This window comes from Pagrus pagrus (genome assembly GCF_965226575.1).
Source record: "Pagrus pagrus genome assembly, chromosome: 17".
Lineage (NCBI taxonomy): Eukaryota > Metazoa > Chordata > Actinopteri > Spariformes > Sparidae > Pagrus > Pagrus pagrus.
In genome coordinates this window covers 4367063-4386620 of record NC_140201.1, presented here as the reverse complement: position 1 = coordinate 4386620, position 19558 = coordinate 4367063, and the positions used below count along the sequence as shown (strand labels likewise).

Sequence of the window (19558 nt, the reverse complement as noted above, 5' to 3'; positions counted from 1 at the left end):
AATTGTTGCATCATGAGGAGAAACTTGACCGACTTTGTGAAAAAGCTACGGCAAAGTCTAAGTAATTGGTGCCATCTTGTAAAATCGGCATTGAATACAAACCATTATGATGTTTCCTTCCTTGCAATATATCACTGCAAAAGCCTGTGTGTTTCCGTGTCTGAAGTGCGACGTACCTCCCAGCAGCTGTTTGAAAACTGTTTCGACTGACTTCCTCATTTACACAACATTTATAAAGTAGAGTATAACCTGTAACAAACCCAGTAAACGGTAACTAACTTCAGTTACTCCTTTGGAGAACGAAGTGGAAAAATTCACCAGACTCCCTTAATAACGCTCAATTTTGACACTTGTTGCGGAAGAAGAAGCTGTGTAAACTAAGTAAAACACTGTATACAATATATTCTGAACTATTTAGTCCTTCTTGTTCATTCGGCAAATGTTTGTCTATTATTTATATATCTCCGCCCTAACATTAGAGAAGGGTTGTTATTTTAGAGACACAGAAAGCTCAGTTTGTTACTCGAACCACAGCAGACTCCCAATTTGCACTGCAGTGACTTCCACTTCAGAGAAATAACAAAGAGAAACAAACATGGCAGCACACTGTTGTCCTCACAGTGAAGGCTGTGGCCAACTGATAGCTTGCACTGAATTGTATTTGCATGGATGACGTCATACTGTTTGAATATTAGCCCATGAATAGTACACAACTACACAGCAGTAAGTCTTGCAGAGCTTTTCTGATTTTCAGTGCAACAAAGGAATCCTTTCTAATATATATAAAAAATATTTTTGCTGACAATGCAGTCAAAACGTAATGCCCTATTCTGCTGGGAGAAAATGAAGTGACATGGGAACCTTAATTGGTAAATTAACAGATTTAAAGACCAAATGACTGTGAGAATGACATGAGATTTTATAAATATTGAGAGAGACTTAATTACATCACATCAGTTAAGCTTGCTGCCGTTGCACATTTGGGAGCACACTCAGTGCTGCGGATTTTACTATCCCAGATTTCCAGATCTAGTGTAGATTTTAGTATAAATCCAATGCCAGGGAGCTGATAATGTTCTCTATCTAACATACTGGTGGATGAAACTCTACTCTTATATCACTATAATGTTATAGAGTGCAAGTCCTGTTCACTGAGTTTATGTAAGTAACACCAAAATAGTATCATTTTAATTGTATATGCTCCACAAATATTTTGTATTTTCATGCTGTAGTCCAGTTATGTTTGTGTGAATTATTTTTTAATTTCCACCACAGCACTGAAAAAGGTCAGAGCAGCTACTTATCTGCTTTAAAATAACGTTTTTAATCTTGTTTCAAACTTCCAAACGTCTAATTTTTGGTGCAAATCCAGATCAAGGGACATATGTACTTATTATCTCTCACTTTCTTCATCATTACAAAAGGCCGTTTTCCAACATTTTTGTTAATATCACAGGGAATCTTGGTTTTAAAAAAATCAGGCTTGTTTACAGTAGGTGGCTGGTATCTGTGTACAATTTGATGCAACTACGCTCAGCAGCTGAATGTTCTGCAAAGGTTTTAACTCCCGTACCTTTTGAGACCTGCGTTCACAAAACTTCTGGTTGCTGAATGCAGCCCTGATGTTGAAATACTGTTTATTACTACTACTATATTTGGACATAGTAGATAACACAAACATGTGATGTTATTTTAATGTAATATAAAATCTGCTGTAAGTTATATTAAAACTAAAGTAAGAGTGGAAGATCCTCCTGTTCTGATACCTGCAACGTTGTAGGTACCAGAAGCTGTTATACGGTTATACTATCAAACAGGCCAAGGGATGAAAAACGCTTGAAGAAAAGAAAAAGGGCAAAGAAAGCTGCCTGAAAAACAGAGGCTTCTGACCCTTAACATCCCTGACCGGATGGTCTCAGATCATCCAACCAGTATTAAGTATAAAGTTTATTATTAGTAGTATCATTATCAACAGTGGTGTTACATTTCTGTGGTTGGAGCAGTTTTCAGCGTCCACAGCTCCAAATCAGTTCAGAGGCGTTGAGGCTGAAGGACAGAGCTGACCTGATCTGATGTTTGTGCTGAAGAAGCTCTCTGACTCTCTTTCTGCTTTGGTTTCATTTCTTTGCTTCTTGTTTTCATTTCAGAGTAAAACACTGAGGTCAAATATTGTTTCATCACATCTCTCATGTGTTTTATTATATTGTCTGTCCTGGTTGTAATTTAGTGAGTAGGTCTGAACTGAGACACACTAACACATGAATAAAATAACTTGTTATGTGTACAGTCCACTCACTATAACATCGATGAACCTGACTTTAATTAGTTGTTTGTTGTTGATATTTTGATCAGGACTGTTTTCAGTCCCAGGGCAGCCACACAGAACAAAAGGACAATAAGACACTACTGCATCCACACAGACTCCAGAGTATCTGACCTGTAGCTGACAGTGACCTCTGACCTCCCACAACATTCACACATTTCTGCACATGACATCACATGAAGCTACAAAACATGACACAAGATCTGAGCAGCAGGAGGTTTAATGCTCCTTTCATATGCGAACAAAGCTGAGACACTCAAATAAAACCCCGCATGTCTCCTCATCCTCTCACACAGGCTACAATAAGATCACTTTACTTTCACTTTACAACCTGAGTGGGTCAGTTTTACCCAGTTACAAGTGACGTTGAATTGTCATTGGCTCACATGGAGGTTGATGTTAACGCCTCTGTTTTCCTCATTTCACCACTGGATCTTGAAGAGGACGGAGCAGTCTCAGTCTGTCTGAGGATAAAAAATAATATAATTGTGATCAAAGCTTCAGAAACGACAGTTCACCATGAAGATGTTGTTTCTTCTGGCTCTCCTGGGAACAGGTCTACATGATGCGGCGGCAGGTCAGTTCACATTAGTTTACGATGTTCAGCTCATGATTTCCTGGTAGATAGGAGTTTCAGTGAGTAGGCCCTATCAAACCCATGACGTTAATCTTGAAGTTCACTTTAGTATTCTGTCTGTGAATCGTATTGATTTCTAATACCATATGATGCTAATACTATCCTCTAGTTACTATTAGAAGAAACGCTTAGGATATTTCTGAAAATGGGTGTTAGTGTATTTGTCTCTTCTTTCCCACTATTTGGGTCATTATATTAATGTATTTATAGTTTAACTTATTTGTGTCATTTTAACTTATTACAGATATGTTGGTATCTGTGTGGATGTGGCTGATAAGTGACAAGAAACTGAAAACAGAAATGTTAAACTGGGTTTGAGCTCATTTAGAAACAGAGTCTTCATTACAGAGTTTGTCCACCAGAGAGCATGAAGAGTTTATTTATAACTGAAATGTCCTGATCAGTTTGTGTCTTGGTCACTAAAACAAACTCTTCTTGTTTCTGTTTCTGTATAGTAAATATACGTCCACAGATCAAATGTCATATTTGTCATATTACTATAATTTTCTTCAAGTTGTAAAAGTATCAGTATCAACATTAGTCTCATAAATCCAGCATCGGTTCTGCAATACTGTTTAAATATTTGACCTTTTAACAGGGAACAGAAAAAAACTAGATTAAACTTTCTCATCAGATCCTGATGGAGGGAATGTTGGAATATAACTTACTTAATAAAATAATCTGCTTTTCTTCCAGTATATAACTGATACTTATAGACACTGTACAGAATAACTACATGAGAAATAAAAGTATTACATAAGAGACATTTTTTATACAACGAGCTGAGTCTGTTAACATTTTTACGATTGTCCTAAAATACATCCGATTTGTTTTTTTAATTAAATATCAGTTTTTAAAAATGTTCAGATTTACATTTAAATATAATTCTTTCGTTTACATTAATTAAGATTTGAAAGTGAGCAACAGAAGCGAACTGGGTCAGATATTTATTTTCTTGGTGGTTTTATTTAAAAATAGATATTTATACTCAAACATTTGAAATCCACAAATCCTCTGACAACAACACGAACATAGTTAAATTGATGATTACTTGACAATGAACATTACAACAAAAATAGGAGAGGGCAAAACAGCTCACTTCAAAATCGTACAAGGAGAAAACTAATAAGATAATGAGGAGTTTAAGGTATTAATGAAGCATCCTGATGAACAAATTACTTTAATTACTTTTTGGTGGAGTTTAACTTCACATTGAGATATTCAGCACAAGACAAAAACATTTTTTTTCTATTGACGAAAGAAATGAACACAACTGTATGAACTAAATATTTGACTTGTTATTTGATATTTTATTCAGAATCAATACTTTTTAAAGACAAAATCTTCAGAAATATTAAAGTAAAGCTTTTCTATTTATTGATTACACAACAGAGATCACTGTGATGTTGTGAATGTACTGTAGTTCTTATTGGTTCTTTTTGCTAGAAAATATCATTCTTCACTGAATTCATATCAATATTTTTTTCCTACAGTGACTCACTCTCTGAAGTATTTCTACACTGCGTCTTCTGGAATCCCAAACTTTCCAGAGTTTGTGTCTCTTGGGTTGGTTGATGAAGTTCCGATAAGTCACTGTGACAGTAACACCAAAAGAAACGTACCCAAACAAGACTGGATGAAGAAAGTCACAGCAGATGATCCTAAGTACTGGGAAGACCAAACTCAGATCTGTATGGGTCAACAGCTGACCTTCAAACTCAACATTGACACTGCAAAGCAGCGCTTCAACCAAACTGGAGGTTTGTTTATTTTTTACTTTCTACTGACAAAATGGTTTTTATATTTTCATTCTGTATTTTAGTAAGAAGATGTTACTACCCCCCCCCCCCCCCCCCCCCCCACACACACACACACACACACAGACACACATTAAACTGTCTGTTGGAGGCGTTTCTTGTCTAAAAACTCACAGTCAGTCTGAACAGAAACATTACTGAGACTGAGACTACTGGATGCTGCTATACTACACTGATACAGTGTTTGTGTCCATCCCATAATAACCAGCAGCGATGATTAACCCTTTATCTCCACTAGATTAGATCAGAATAACTCTACTGAAGTGGCCACAGTGAGCTGGTCCATAATAACTCTACTGTAGGAACCTGTTTATCACAACAGTCTAACAACACACAGCTGATAGAGGAACATTACTGCCTGGTTTCTTAAACTACGGAGCAGGACTGTAAATGGGACACGGGCTGCTTCTGCTGGGTCCTCATATGAGAGGAGGAGCAGCATGTTTTAATACACCTGGCTGACAGGACCACATGGTGAATGTCTCATTCAGATCAGAGGTTTAACAAGTTTAACAGAACGACTCCACTGTACTGAGCACAGTGTCCATCCCATAATATACAGGATATATAGTAGAGCTACAGATTAGTTTAGATTAACTCTACTTGAGAATTTGCTGCTTTTCTCTGTTTTATATTGTTATAAATTAAATACTGTTCAGTGTTGGTCGGACAAAAGAAGATATTTGAAGATTTCTCTTCTGGCTCTGGAAACTTGTGATGGACATTTTATAAATATATAAACGATTTATTGATTAACCAAAAAAATAGTCATTACATAATCAATAATGAGAAAAATAATTAGTTTGAATCCAAAATATGTAGTAAAAACAGATTAGACTACTTTAAATCTACTGTACTGATACACAGTCTGTCCATCCCATAATATAGAAGAAGTATTTAGAAGATTTCACCTTCGGCTCTGAGAAATTGTGATGGACTTTTTTCATAATTTTCTCACTTTTTAAAATAAGTAAATGTAAATCAATCAATCAAAAAATAATTAATAATGAAAAACAGAATTAATTTCAGTGTTAAATATAAAGTAGAACTCCAGATTAGATCAGATTAACTCGACTGTACTGACCACAGTGTGTTGGTCCGTCACATCAGCAGCATCAAACCAACATCTGCAGGTGAAACAGCTGTTGGTTGTGTTGAGTGATTGACTGATGGATGGACCAATCAGGACACACAGACTGCCTCCCAGTCTCCATAATGGTCCTGATGGTGTCTGCCTCATCCTGACCAGTTGTAGTAACACAGTGCTGAACAGGACACACTGTCCTGGCTGAGCAGGTGGAGTCTAGTGACTCATCCTGGACTGAAACTCTCCTTCAGTGAAGCTTCTAGAGCAGCTTCAGGACAGTCTAGTCTGTAGCTTCTCACAGGAAGAGGATGTTGTTGGACTGATCCACTGGCTGCAGGGTCTCAGTGGGTGTGATGTTCAGTCCAGGATCAGGTTTAATCTGCTGGTCAGGACTCCACCTCAGTGTGTGTGTGTGTGTGTGTGTGTGTGTGTGTGTGTGTGTGTGTGTGTGTGTGTGTGTGTGTTCACATGAAGCCACACCACCTTCAACAGTGGAGATAAACTGTTGGTCTCAGTGGAGTCAGTGTGTCTCTGTGGTGAAACAGAGGACATGAACCGTGTCAGGATCTCACTCTGTTTCCCAGCAGTCTCTGCCTCTCTGTCTCTCTCTAAGACGTCCACACTGTCCAGATGATGATTGGCTGTGAGCGGCTTCCATCCAGCCAATAACAGCAGGAGGTGTAGATCCTGTGTTTTGGTGTCTGTGGATCAGTGTGTCTCTGTGGTGAAGATGTGATATCAGCTGATGATAGATGACTGAGCTGTGATCTCACTCTGGTTTAATGTCCTCTCTGTTTCTGTCTCAGGTGTCCACATTTTCCAGAGGATGTACGGCTGTGAGTGGGATGATGAGACCGATGAGGTTAATGCTTTTATGCAGTATGGTTATGATGGAGAAGACTTCATAGCATTGGACCTGAAGACAGAAACATGGATCGCTCCAACACCACAGGCTCTCATCACCAAACACAAGTGGGATCATGACAAAGCTCAGACGACAATGTACAAGCAGTACTTCACCCAGATTTGTCCTGAGTGGCTGAAGAAGTATGTGGACTATGGGAGGAGCTCTCTGCTGAGAACAGGTAGAATCACATGATCTGATGTAGTTTAATGGACACAATTTTTTAAAATGACCATGTTGTTCCAATTAAACATATGTTACAGACACACACATACAGAAGCTTAAACTTAAGTAATAATAAAAGGTAATAATGTTACTTTATATTTATTATTGAGGTTCTAGTGGGTGCTGGTGTTGTCCTGGAGTGCATCGTATTGAAACTCGTTTCCACTTGTGTATGTAACTGTGGTGGACAGAATATTAGAAATTATCTCCACTAGATTAGATCAGAATAACTCTGCTGAAGTGGCCACAGTGAGTTGGTCCATAATAAGCAGCATGTTTTAATACACCTGGCTGACAGGACCACATGGTGAATGTCTCATTCAGATCAGAGGTTTAACAAGTTTAACAGAACGACTCCACTGTACTGAGCACACTGTGTCCATCCCATAATATACAGGATATATAGTAGATCTACAGATTAGATCAGATTAACTCTACTGTACAAATTGGTAATTTGCTTGGTAACATTTTCATCAAATAATATACGAACAAGATTAGGTCAACCCTTGTATATGACTGGAGTTTGTAAAGGTGCAAAATGTGGCCAAGTTGTTACTGAGGTGGTCAGTAGTGGAGTTTACAATATGAATTCCTGGATATGAAACGTGCCTGTGCACAAAAAAAGGCAGAATTTTCCCATGTCAGCGCACGATAACTTTAGAATGAGAGAAGGTGTTAATACATTCAGTCAGATTCATAGATTTCTTTACAGTATATAAAAACTATGTATTGCTTAGGTCTGCTGATTATTTCCCCATGATTTACATAACAACATTTTAAATTTTGTTCTGAATTATACATCTCATGTTTCCCATGTCTTATTTCTATTACCATAATTTCATCTTTAAAAACACTTTCAGTTTGAGCATTTCCTTTTCTTTTCTTTTGCATTTTCAGTGTTAGTTTGTTATTTCAATTACCTTTTTAAAAAAAGTTTATTTATGACCTGATTCCAAGACATTAACTTTGAGCTCGGCAGTCTGCTCAATTCATACAAAATCCAGCATTGAGCTTCCCACACTATTCATTTATTTATTTATTTGTTTGTTTATTTATTTGGAACTTAACCGTGTGATACAAGCAATGAGCCTAAGTGCCTTTACCTAAGGCTGAGTGGGAAACGTTCCCTGGTGATGTAATAACCATTCGTGCTGATTCATTTTGAATGGCCAATGAGCAAACACTACTAGACTGCCTTGACCAATCCTGTAACTTTGTCGCTCACTCACTCAGTCACGGACAAACACGTTTGTCTGGCTGGCCCCGCTTTTGTGGTCCAACCATATACCGGCATATACTTTTTGTACCTGGTTGAGAAACCCTGACCTGGCTGAAAAAAGACATTCATTGACATTCTTCATGTTCTGATTATTGGCATCTTACTTCAATTACTTCAATCACTGGTCAATAGCTAATTTTATAGCTTAATGATGCATTGCAGAGAAAGGAGTAGATGTGACCTATGAAATGTAGTGTAACAAAAGATTTTGCACAACTGCTGAAGTGGTATTATCCCTCTCCCTCTCTCTTTACTCTCCAGAGCTTCCCTCAGTGTCTCTCCTCCAGAAGACTCCCTCCTCTCCAGTCAGCTGCCGCGCTACAGGTTTCTACCCTCACAGAGCCTCACTCTTCTGGAGGAAAGATGGAGAGGAGCTTCATGAGGAGGTGGTCCACGGAGAGATCCTCCCCAACCACGATGGGACCTTCCAGATGCGTGTTGACCTGGACCTTTCATCAGTCAAACCTGAAGACTGGAAGAAGTACGACTGTGTGTTTCAGGTCGCTGGTGTGAACGAGGACATGGTCACCAGACTGGACAAAGCAGTGATCAGGACCAACAAAGGAAAGACTGGAACCAGTGATGATGGTGAGAGACACGTTTATTTTACTGTAACAGTCCTGCAGTTCATGTGTTTATATGTGTTTTGGAAGTTTTGTTTCCTTGTATTGTTTTATTCTCAGATTAACATTTAACCAACACACATGTTCACCTCTGGACTCTTAAAACGATATCAGCAAATCTAAATGTAATTTCATAAGTACAAAATACAACTTTATTCTTTTGTGCTTTCTTTGGTTTAAGCTGATGGATGCTCAAAAACGTGTACTTTAATTTTCTTAATTTTAAAATTACATTAAAGGTTATATCGAAATTAACAATATGTCTAAATTTTGAAATCTTTTTAATTCCCTACATAAATTGACAAAATCAAATATCACAATATTTTTGACCAAATACCTCGATATCAATATTGTGACATTACTGTAGGATTGTCAGTTGGTACTTTTACACAATATTCGAAAAGTGATAATTTTGGACAAATATTCATCGCTAATGTTGACATACTGTGCAGTACAGACTATAGAGCAGCTTCCTTCCCCAAGGCGTGAGACTCCTCAATTCATTGTTCCACACTGCAAATTACTCCACAAAATAGTTGTTCTTGTTTTTGTTTTGTTTTCTCCTGTGTAGCACAAAGGAGTTAAACTAAATTTTGTTTTGCAGTTTGGTAAAATGACAAATAAATTACTTTGTTACCTTATATAATGACTAAGTATTAGAACAAGCAAAACAGTCTGGTTAGTTCAGAAAATGACATCACTTTACTGTAATGCAGCCTTTAAAACCAGAAAAAGACAACACTTGTGTCATATAATATGATATTAACTGTGCTTCATTTGTACAGGTTGTGATTTTTTTGTGTGTGTGTGTTTTGTTTTGTTATTTTCTGCTCAACAGGGAAGCCTATTGACACGACCATCATCATCATCATCGCTGCCGTGGCTGTTATGGCTCTCGTCCTCATTGCTGTCATTGGATTGGCTGCCATGGCTTACAAAATGAAGAAAGGACAAAAAGGTGAGAGAACCAAATTTCCCATTTTCAAGTTCCCCTTTGATTTTGACCATTGAGTTGATGCTTATCCAGATTGGAAAATGAAACAAGGTTAATGTGCTTTCACAGTCTGATCATTTTCCAGTTTGTCAGAGAGAACTGATCCACTGAAAAAGTCAAAGTTAAGCAGAAAGTTAGAGGGGACTTTTAAGAAATTTAACTGAACTAGAGGAGGGATCAATATCCTTGGATTGGTTTTCTTGACAACTGAAATAATCTGTCTTTTCCTTCTTTCTGTCTTTTTTTTTTCAGCAAAATGTGCTAAACCTGGTAAGTACAATTTGTTTTTCCTGTATTTTACACCCAGCAGTCTGAGATGTAAGGCTCCGCAGAGCCCTCTGCTGGTTTATTAACTAACTAGCAATGTCCCCCGATCATACAGTACAGTAGCTCTCTCAGGTAGTTATAAAGTCTGTATAATGCTAATTACATGCCCAATTTCATCACTTAATTTGTCAGATGTATTTTTCATGATAGACTTTCGTTCATCAATATGATTGATGAAAAATGGCTGCATGAGTTGTGTCAGGACTAAATCAACAAGATTGTCTGTCTGTCTGTCTGCATGTACATACTGCATATCTATCATATCTGTTTTTGTTCTTCACCTGATTGTTGTTCAAATTATTATTATTTTCTTTTTATATTCAGATGTTTCCTCAAGGAGTTCTTCTACAGGAAGCACACACACTGAATCATTGATGAAAGGTATCTAATTGTTCAGTACAGGCTCTGTCTGTCTGAAATGTAACAATATAAAGCACATTTTGAGGAGTTACAAACATTACATTTTAATCCCAGTGGTTTCAGTAGTAGAGACCACTCTACAAGTTGTTTACCAAACAACATTCTAAAACCACACCAGTTGGATTATGACATTGAACAAAACCTTCAAAAATTATTTTTTTAAAAATGATGTATAGACTAGTAACATTTGTGTAGAGAAAGTCAAGGCCCAAAGGTTTCAGTTTCTGACAGTCAACCCAGTTAAACTGCTACGGGGCCCCATGGAGGCCAACAATAATCAAGTTCATTCTAAATATGAGCAGTGATAAACTAATTGTTTAACCAAAATACTCACTTACTCAATTAGAAATTAAAACAAGAGAAACAACATTTAATTTATTGTTGCTTTAGTAAAATTTACTGATCTAAACTAACTACTTGCTAATGTTAGACTAAATTTCCTTGCTGTGCCAGAACTTAAATAAAGAAATCCAGAATCAGAAATCAGAAAGCCAGAAAAGAAAAGAGAAGAAAAAGAGGGAGGTGGAAAGAGATGTAATAATATTGTAATGATCAGCTTTTTTCAATCAGTTCAGAAAGCTGCTCTCAGTCAGGCTGAAGACACAAATGCTACAGCTAACATTACTCACCAAGAGGTAGCTAGTGTCAGTGAAGAAGCCACTAAGAGCTGTGAGAAAGAGAATGATGTGGATGACAGAGACGACGTTCATGTGTTCATGTAGGAAAGAGAGCGGGAGCTTGTCTTGATATGATTAAAGTAGATTTGGGGAGGGCCCGTTCACTGGACCTGTTCAGAGTCCCAGCAGCTGTTTCACAAGCCAGGACCACACCATCAATGGGATGTAGATGATAGTTTATTGAGGTGGAATATGAGTACGATGTTGATGAAGTGTTGAGCGGCTGCGGTGTGGGAAAGGCTTCGTTAGGGATCAACGGCAGCTCCCGGGCTGGCAGACCCCCTTTAAGAAAGAGATATAGAGAGAGAGACAAAGACAGAAGAAGGGGATCGAGGGGCACGAGAAATGAGAAAAGGCAGGCATGAAGCACGGTGAGGTTTATAAAGGCACAGGACATGAAGGTGATTGAGGTGTGGTCCTGCTCCTGAACTTCAACTTCAACTTTATCTCCATTTCTGTGGGCAGGCCTGCATAATTCTGTCTATCACGGCTATTTTTGTCCTTTACTTGACTGTTGTTCAATTGTTTCTCTCCTCAGAGTCGGACACTTTATCAACGAGTTCTGATGATTCTCCTACAGGAAGTGTCTGCAGCAGCACACAATTGATCAAAGGTAACTAATGGCTCTGTCTGTCTGAATCATCACCTGTATGATGTACAGTATGTTTACAGCAAGCATTATTTATCAACATTTTGAGCCATTACAAAGGTTTATGAAGGTTGTTTCACACCTTATTGCAATATACATCATTACCTTTTGCACTGTTGATTTATGAACTCTTATTTACTTGTCTGAACAGCTGAGTGACAGCTTGAAGAAGATGGGGAACTCCAGTCCGTAGGAAATCTGCAACTTTGGTTTCCAAGAGAAAGCTTCTGCTTTGTGAGAGAAATAAACATATTTTACTGCAGTAAAGACACAATCTGTAATCCAAACATACACAAAAGAGTCACCACACCAACAAAACAGATTGAATATCATTTACATTTATATGGTCAGAAAGTCCATTTAAGCAGTCAAACTTATTTCTATAGCAGCTTAAAAGCAAATTAAATGCAATTAAAAATACTTTATAAGCGACTGGCAAAACCAAGAATAAGCCAAAATGCAATAAAAAAGTTATATATATTTTTTTATATATTTATATAATAAAGAAAAAATTAAAGAGGTAAGATAATGAAAGATAAATAATAAAAGATAATGCAATTAAAATAACAACAAAAAGAAAATTCTGAAATACAACACAAAATAAATTGATAGAAAGACCAACTGTCAATTTTTGAATGACAGAAATGACTTTTATGACAATCCACATTTTCACAGTAGATGATTATACTTAAAATTAGTCTACTGGCAAATTTTGCTTTATCCAGACACGTGGTGGGAACACATGCTGGCCAGGTACAAGGCATATGTGGCTCAGACAAGGTTGACATGGGGCCTCCACACCATAACCTATGTTCAAATCTTTATTGAATATCAAATAATAACGTTTTAGCTCACCTTAAAGTTTTTGCCACAGTAAAGCTGCACATGCGCGCTGCCATTTGTAATGATGTTAATTAGTGTCTACAATGTTCAGACTAACTGTGTAAAAGATAAACAATTCAAATACAAGGAAGGATGGCCCCACTGTTGACAAAAAGCCTGTAAATAGAAATACGTTTGTATAAATCTATTGCATGATTGTTAAATACATATGAGATCACACACACAAGCACACGTCCTGCAGATCTACAGTTCAATATGTGAATTATTTTGAATTGGTGGAGTTCTGTAAAACAAATGCAAATGCACATATAGACTCACATTCTCATTCTCATCTCAGACACATTCACATTTGTAAATAAACATAAACTTCTACACACATTTACATTTAACAGTAAATACATCAGTAAATTAGTAAATACATCTTTAATGTGCCTTAGATACACAGTTTGTGTACAGCATCTCCTTTTTGGGTGAATTGAGTACGCATTTATTGATTTACTTGCTTTTTTTCCCCCCTTGTTTCATTTGTGAATACTTTTTTTTTTTTTCAATACAAACTTAGTATCTTTTTTATTTACTGCTGAATCTGTTGATTGCTCCACATTTTGTAAAGGTTTCTTGTGTGTGTAGAATATGGGGTGTGTGTGCTTATTTTTTTATTTTTATAAATTCATGGAGTACAGCTTTTGCAAGATCAACAGGTGAAAAATCAGGTAATGCAAATTTTGCACGCCAAAAACCCACGCAGTTGATGCAACAGCAACCGGCAACTACTGTTGTGGGAGCTGCGCACAGTGCAACACCTACAGTAAATTACCAATATCTTTTCTCGTCCTCACACAAACAAATCTTTTTCCATTAGTAGTGTCATCACGTGCGCCTCCATGCACGTTGTGTACACACTCTGGTATCCATATGCATTAATGTACGTGGGTTAAACCACTAGGAAGTTGAAGCAATGTATAAGTGACCACAAAAGTGGCATATGTAGAAATGGCCGTGATTATCCTGTTGCTGTACACTTATAGGTTGGGCTGTTCTGTCACCGAGTATTTTTTACAGACATAGCAATTGTTTATATTTCACATTGTATATTGTCTCATATATAATCGTTCACTATTTTTTGCCTAATTCTAATTCTATGTCCTTTTTATTTGTGTAGGGACAGGCTCTAGAAGATAAATTAAGTTCAAACCAATTCTTTACTAGATCTTTAGATGATTATACTTAAAATTAGTCTACTGGCAAATTTTGCTTTATTCCAGACACTGAGTAATATTAGCCCATGCTTCCCAGCGGTCTGGATGATTTACTACTTCTTAATGTGACCTCATGAGTTGGCCTGTTCTGTAATCTTTGATGAGATTTACTTTTTCGCGACAGCTCCCGCAGTGTATTTCTTTAACTTTCCCCCCATAAGTAATTCTTCATCATTTTGAGGGATGTCTGTCTGCGGTGTGGCCCGATTGGTCCACAGCCACCCACAACTTAAGACAGCCTCCCCCATTGTCTTGTAAGATAACCTGATAAAGGTCTAAGTACCGAAACATTGTTGTCATTAAACTTAATTGCAAGTGAAGTGGACAGTGTGCAGTGTTTGTTTTTTTCCCCTTTAAATGTATGCATAACATTTGAATATAAACATGTGCTTTTTTGTGTGTTAAATATTTGTTACATGATCGGCTGTCACATGATGTTGTTACTCTAGTTTTACAGTATTTCATAAGAAGTGTTGCCCTTAAATCTTCATGTATGTCCACTCATCTGTCACTGTACAGTAGCATACATACAAGCAGGGGCATGTTTAGGGCGTGGCAATGACACTACAGCAACATTTTTTTTGACTGACACAATATTTGATATGATTATGAATTATGAGCTCATACAACCACTCACTCACATGTGCACACATGTATTAAAGCACACACACTCACACAGTTTTGCCAACTGGGTGAGTTGCTCGCCAGACTCAGACCCTCTCAGCGACTTTACTTATAAAAAGCAACAAAATGAGTGAGTTTTTCAGACCATCAGTGGTGTTACATTTCTGTGGTTGGAGCAGTTTTCAGCGTCCACAGCTCCAAATCAGTTCAGAGGCGTTGAAGCTGAAGGACAGAGCTGACCTGATCTGATGTTTGTGCTGAAGAAGCTCTCTGACTCTCTTTCTGCTTTGGTTTCATTTCTTTGCTTCTTGTTTTCATTTCAGAGTAAAACACTGAGGTCAAATATTGTTTCATCACATCTCTCATGTGTTTTATTATATTGTCTGTCCTGGTTGTAATTTAGTGAGTAGGTCTGAACTGAGACACACTAACACATGAATAAAATAACTTGTTATGTGTACAGTCCGCTCACTATAACATGGATGAAACCTGACTTTAATTAGTTGTTTGTTGTTGATATTGTGATCAGGACTGTTTTCAATCCCAGGGCAGCCACACAGAACAAAAGGACAATAAGACACTACTGCATCCACACAGACTCCAGAGTATCTGACCTGTAGCTGACAGTGACCTCTGACCTCCCACAACATTCACACATTTCTGCACATGACATCACATGAAGCTACAAAACATGACACCAGATCTGAGCAGCAGGAGGTTTAATGCTGCTTTCATATGCGAACAAAGCTGAGACACTCAAATAAAACCCCGCATGTCTCCTCATCCTCTCACACAGGCTACAATAAGATCACTTTACTTTCACTTTACAACCCGAGTGGGTCACTAATAACGGGGTTAAACTACCCCGTTATTAGTGACGTCATGCTCAGGCTAAATTCCCATTGGCTCAGATGGAGGTTGACGTTAACGCCTCTGTATTCAAACTTAGGTTCTCGGAGCTGAATCGTTGTGTGTCTCTGTTTGGATAAAGAATAGTATTATTGTGATCAAAGCTTCACAAACGACAGTTCACAGTGAAGATGTTGTTTCTTCTGGCTCTCCTGGGAACAGCTCTACATGATGCGGCGGCAGGTCAGTTCACATTACAGGGGTAGACAATAAGGGAAATTTGCCACTGGCCCTTTTGAAGATCACTGGCCCCGCCACTGTAACCACCGGCCCAGGAATCGATCCCCATAATAACGAAAAAGAAACATTTGATTTAAAAACATTTATTTTAATACACTTCTGTTCGTACACTTCAACTTTTCTCTAACTTACTTGTCTGTAAACGTGGGCATTGACCTGCACAGTTCACAGTAGACTCGTCATACCCCAGTCATTTCCAGCGTCTCGCCATTGAGGCTGGGACTTTCTTGCCCTTTTCTTTTCATAATTCCTCTCACTCTCTCTCAACTCCCCCGGTGCCTTTCTTTTCTTTTCTTTTTGTTGTTTGCCCGGCGTTTGGCCGGGTACTGGGGTTTTAGAAACATTACTAGCCCGTTTTAGATAGAAAAGGCGGCACATTTGCTCCAAGGTAAGGGCGGAAATCTGCCGCCTTGTCTGTCTAAAAGGGAGGTAATATTATATAAAGTGTTATTAACCCACACAGACACAGATCAACATTTGCCTGATTTTATTGACAATTCTTCCAAAGTGTGAGAGTATTGTAACAGACTCGATTCATACTGGCTGCTATTATAATCCATTACCAGAATATGAATACATTTATATTTAAATCTCATCACGAAACATCAAGTCTCTTTATGTATAAATCATTGGCTACAGCACGACTCATGACCGCTCTTTTAGTCCATTAGATGCGTTCATCTATATGTATCTCTCGCGCGCGAGATAATAACTCGCACGCGCGAGTTAAGAAAAACCACATCCATGTCACCTCCAGGGCTCCGTAGGTATCTGTGTGGATGTGGCTGATAAGTGACAAGAAACTGAAAACAGAAATGTTAAACTGGGTTTGAGCTCATTTAGAGTCTTCATTACAGAGTTTGTCCACCAGAGAGCATGAAGAGTTTATTCATAACTGAAATGTCCTGATCAGTTTGTGTCTTGGTCACTAAAAACATGTGTTTATATTTTGTGTCTTATTATAAAAATAATATTGACATAAATATCAGATTTTACATTTCTGTAATTGTCTTAAGTTTTTAAAGTAACAGCCTCAGACTCCAGTATCTGTCGGACAATATACTGTAAAACATTATAAAAGAGGTTTTAGTGCAGTTTAGCACAGAAACATGATCTTCATGTATTCAGACAGCAGAGGACAGTGAAGGATTCTCAAATCATGGATGAATCAATTGTTAACAATTTAGATTAAGCTTTTATTTTCAGGACTAAAAGTGAATTAAAAATTAGTCCATGTTGGAGGGAATGTTCAGGTCGGTGTCAATGAAAAAAATCCAGATCCAAGATCTTTAAATTCAGTACGTAACTGATACTGATAAATAAAAAATATTCCTTGAATAAACTACATAGATATACTACACTTTCTGGAATAAACATGATTCTCAACTATTTGAAATCCCAAACCCTCTGACTGTAACATGAAAAAATAAATAAATGACCACTTGATGATGAAAAATAACAACATGGTGTTTAAAATGTTGAAGCAAAATCTTAATCTATACATTTACTTTTGTATTTATTGATTGTGTAACAGTGATTATTAGGATGTCTTGACTCTGCTGTAGTTCATTTTGCTCAGTGATTCGTAAAACTGAAATCATGACATTAAGTTTTTCTGACAGTGACTCACTCTCTGAAGTATTTCTACACTGCGTCTTCTGGAGTCTCAAACTTCCCAGAGTTTGTGAATCTTGGGATGGTTGATGACGTTCAGATAGATTACTATGACAGTAACACCAGGAAAGTAGAACCCAAACAGGACTGGATGATCAGCGCCACAGCAGATGATCCTCAGTACTGGCAGAGGGAGACTGAGCGAACTGGGGGCTCTGAGCAGGCCTTCAAAACCAACATTGACACTGCAAAGCGGCGCTTCAACCAAACTGGAGGTTTGTTTATGTTTCACTAACTACTGATAAAACTTTATTTATATTTTCATTCTGTATTTTCAGTCAGTCTGAACAGAAACATTACTGAGACTGAGTGTTTGTGTCCATCCCATAATAACCACAATCAAAAAGTCTTTTACTAAACAAAACTCACAAACATTTTCGAGTTCAAGTTTCTCAAATATGAGAATTTGCTACTTTTCTCTGTTTTATATTGTTATAAATTAAATAGTGTTCAGTGTTGGTCGGACAAAAGAAGATATTTGAAGATTTCACTTCTGGCTCTGGAAACTTGTGATGGACATTTTCACTATTTCTTGATATTTTACAGCATAAACGATGTATTGATTGACTTTGTGCTGTGATCTCACTTTGGTTTAATGTCTCTGTTTCTGTCTCAGGTGTCCACATTGCCCAGCGGATGTACGGCTGTGAGTGGGATGATGAGACCAATCAGGTGAATGGGTTTTTCCAGGATGGTTATGATGGAGAAGACTTCATTGCGTTCGATCTGAAGACAGAAACATTCGTCGCTCCAAAACCACAGGCTGTCATCACCAAACACAAGTGGGATAATGACAAGGCTTCCATAGCTCAGCAAAAAAACTACCTCACCCAGATTTGTCCTGAGTGGCTGAAGAAGTATGTGGACTCTGGGAGGAGCTCTCTGCTGAGAACAGGTACAATCACATGACCTGATGTAGTTTAATGGACACAACAGTCTTCATATTTATCTTCATATTTCTCTTGGAACAGTAACGCTACAATAATATGAACCAACACACAGAGACAGTTTGTCTCAGTTTACACACATTTCTCTTTGTTTTATTTTCTCTCTCACCTCTTCATCTCTCTGCCTCCATTTTCTCTCTTCTGTTTCTGTCCATCTCAGTCTCTCGCTGTCCTTCTCCTCCCTTTCTCATCTGTCTCAACCCATTTTCTCACCCTTCTGTCCCTCCCTTCTTGTAACGTGTTCACATATTTTGTCTTTGTTACTAAAACATTTAAAATATATTACATCAAACAGGAATGATAATATTAATAAACAGTAAATACTAATAAATAACCTATAAACTGTCTCTGTCTTTACTCTCCAGAGCTTCCCTCAGTGTCTCTCCTCCAGAAGACTCCCTCCTCTCCAGTCAGCTGCCATGCTACAGGTTTCTACCCTCACAGAGCTTCACTCTTCTGGAGGAAAGATGGAGAGGAGCTTCATGAGGAGGTGGACCACGGAGAGATCCTCCACAACCATGATGGAACCTTCCAGATGAGTGTTGAGCTGAACCTTTCATCAGTCACACCTGAAGACTGGACGAGGTACGACTGTGTGTTTCAGCTCTCTGGTGTGAAGGAGGACATCATCACCAGACTGGAGAAAGATCGTATCAGGACCAACGAAGGAAAGACTGGAGTCAGAAGTGTTGAAGGTGGGAAACACATTTATTTTACAGTAACAGTCCTGCAGTTCATGTGTTTATATGTGTGTTGGACGTTTTGTTTCCTTGTGTTGTTTTATTGTCAGTTTTTTTTCCTCAAGAAGTCTCAGATTAACATTAAACGAACACACACATAACCTCTGGCCTCTTAAAAGTGTATCAGCAAATCTAATTTTCCACTTTTTAATCTTTGACTTGGATTAATCAGCTGTTTACCACCTTGTAAATCTATTGTAGCTTATAAAAACTGTAACTGTGAGACTATTGTACTGTCAATTTATACCATTTCAGACCACGTGTAGCCATTTTAATGTGTAATCACAGCTCAGAGATTAAAGGCACTGTGTTGACTTCACTACTGGTCAGTTTTAGAAGATGAGTAGATTATTTAAAAAC

At 37.8% G+C, this 19558-nt stretch overlaps 2 protein-coding genes across 2 annotated transcripts in view; both read left to right on the top strand.

Annotated features, from left to right (window-relative positions):
• Positions 1-2759: 2759 nt before the first annotated feature.
• Positions 2760-19558, top strand: part of LOC311273300 (uncharacterized protein) — a gene marked incomplete at its 3' end in the record, with an annotated part of 44067 nt that continues 27268 nt past the window's right edge. Inside the window, exons 1-2 of the mRNA XM_084380280.1 lie at positions 2760-2900; positions 4454-4720. Coding sequence (XP_084236406.1) covers positions 2843-2900; positions 4454-4720 — 325 coding nt within the window. The 5' untranslated portion in view covers positions 2760-2842. The remainder of the gene's footprint in view (positions 2901-4453; positions 4721-19558) is intronic.
• Positions 6498-19464, top strand: LOC311273149 (major histocompatibility complex class I-related gene protein-like; the record flags this gene model as incomplete). The annotated part of the gene is made up of 8 exons (XM_084380049.1): positions 6498-6507; positions 6671-6949; positions 8579-8860; positions 9734-9853; positions 17460-17726; positions 18128-18406; positions 18824-19153; positions 19454-19464. 8 exons carry the CDS (start codon positions 6498-6500, stop codon positions 19462-19464), a joined length of 1578 nt encoding a protein of 525 aa, XP_084236175.1.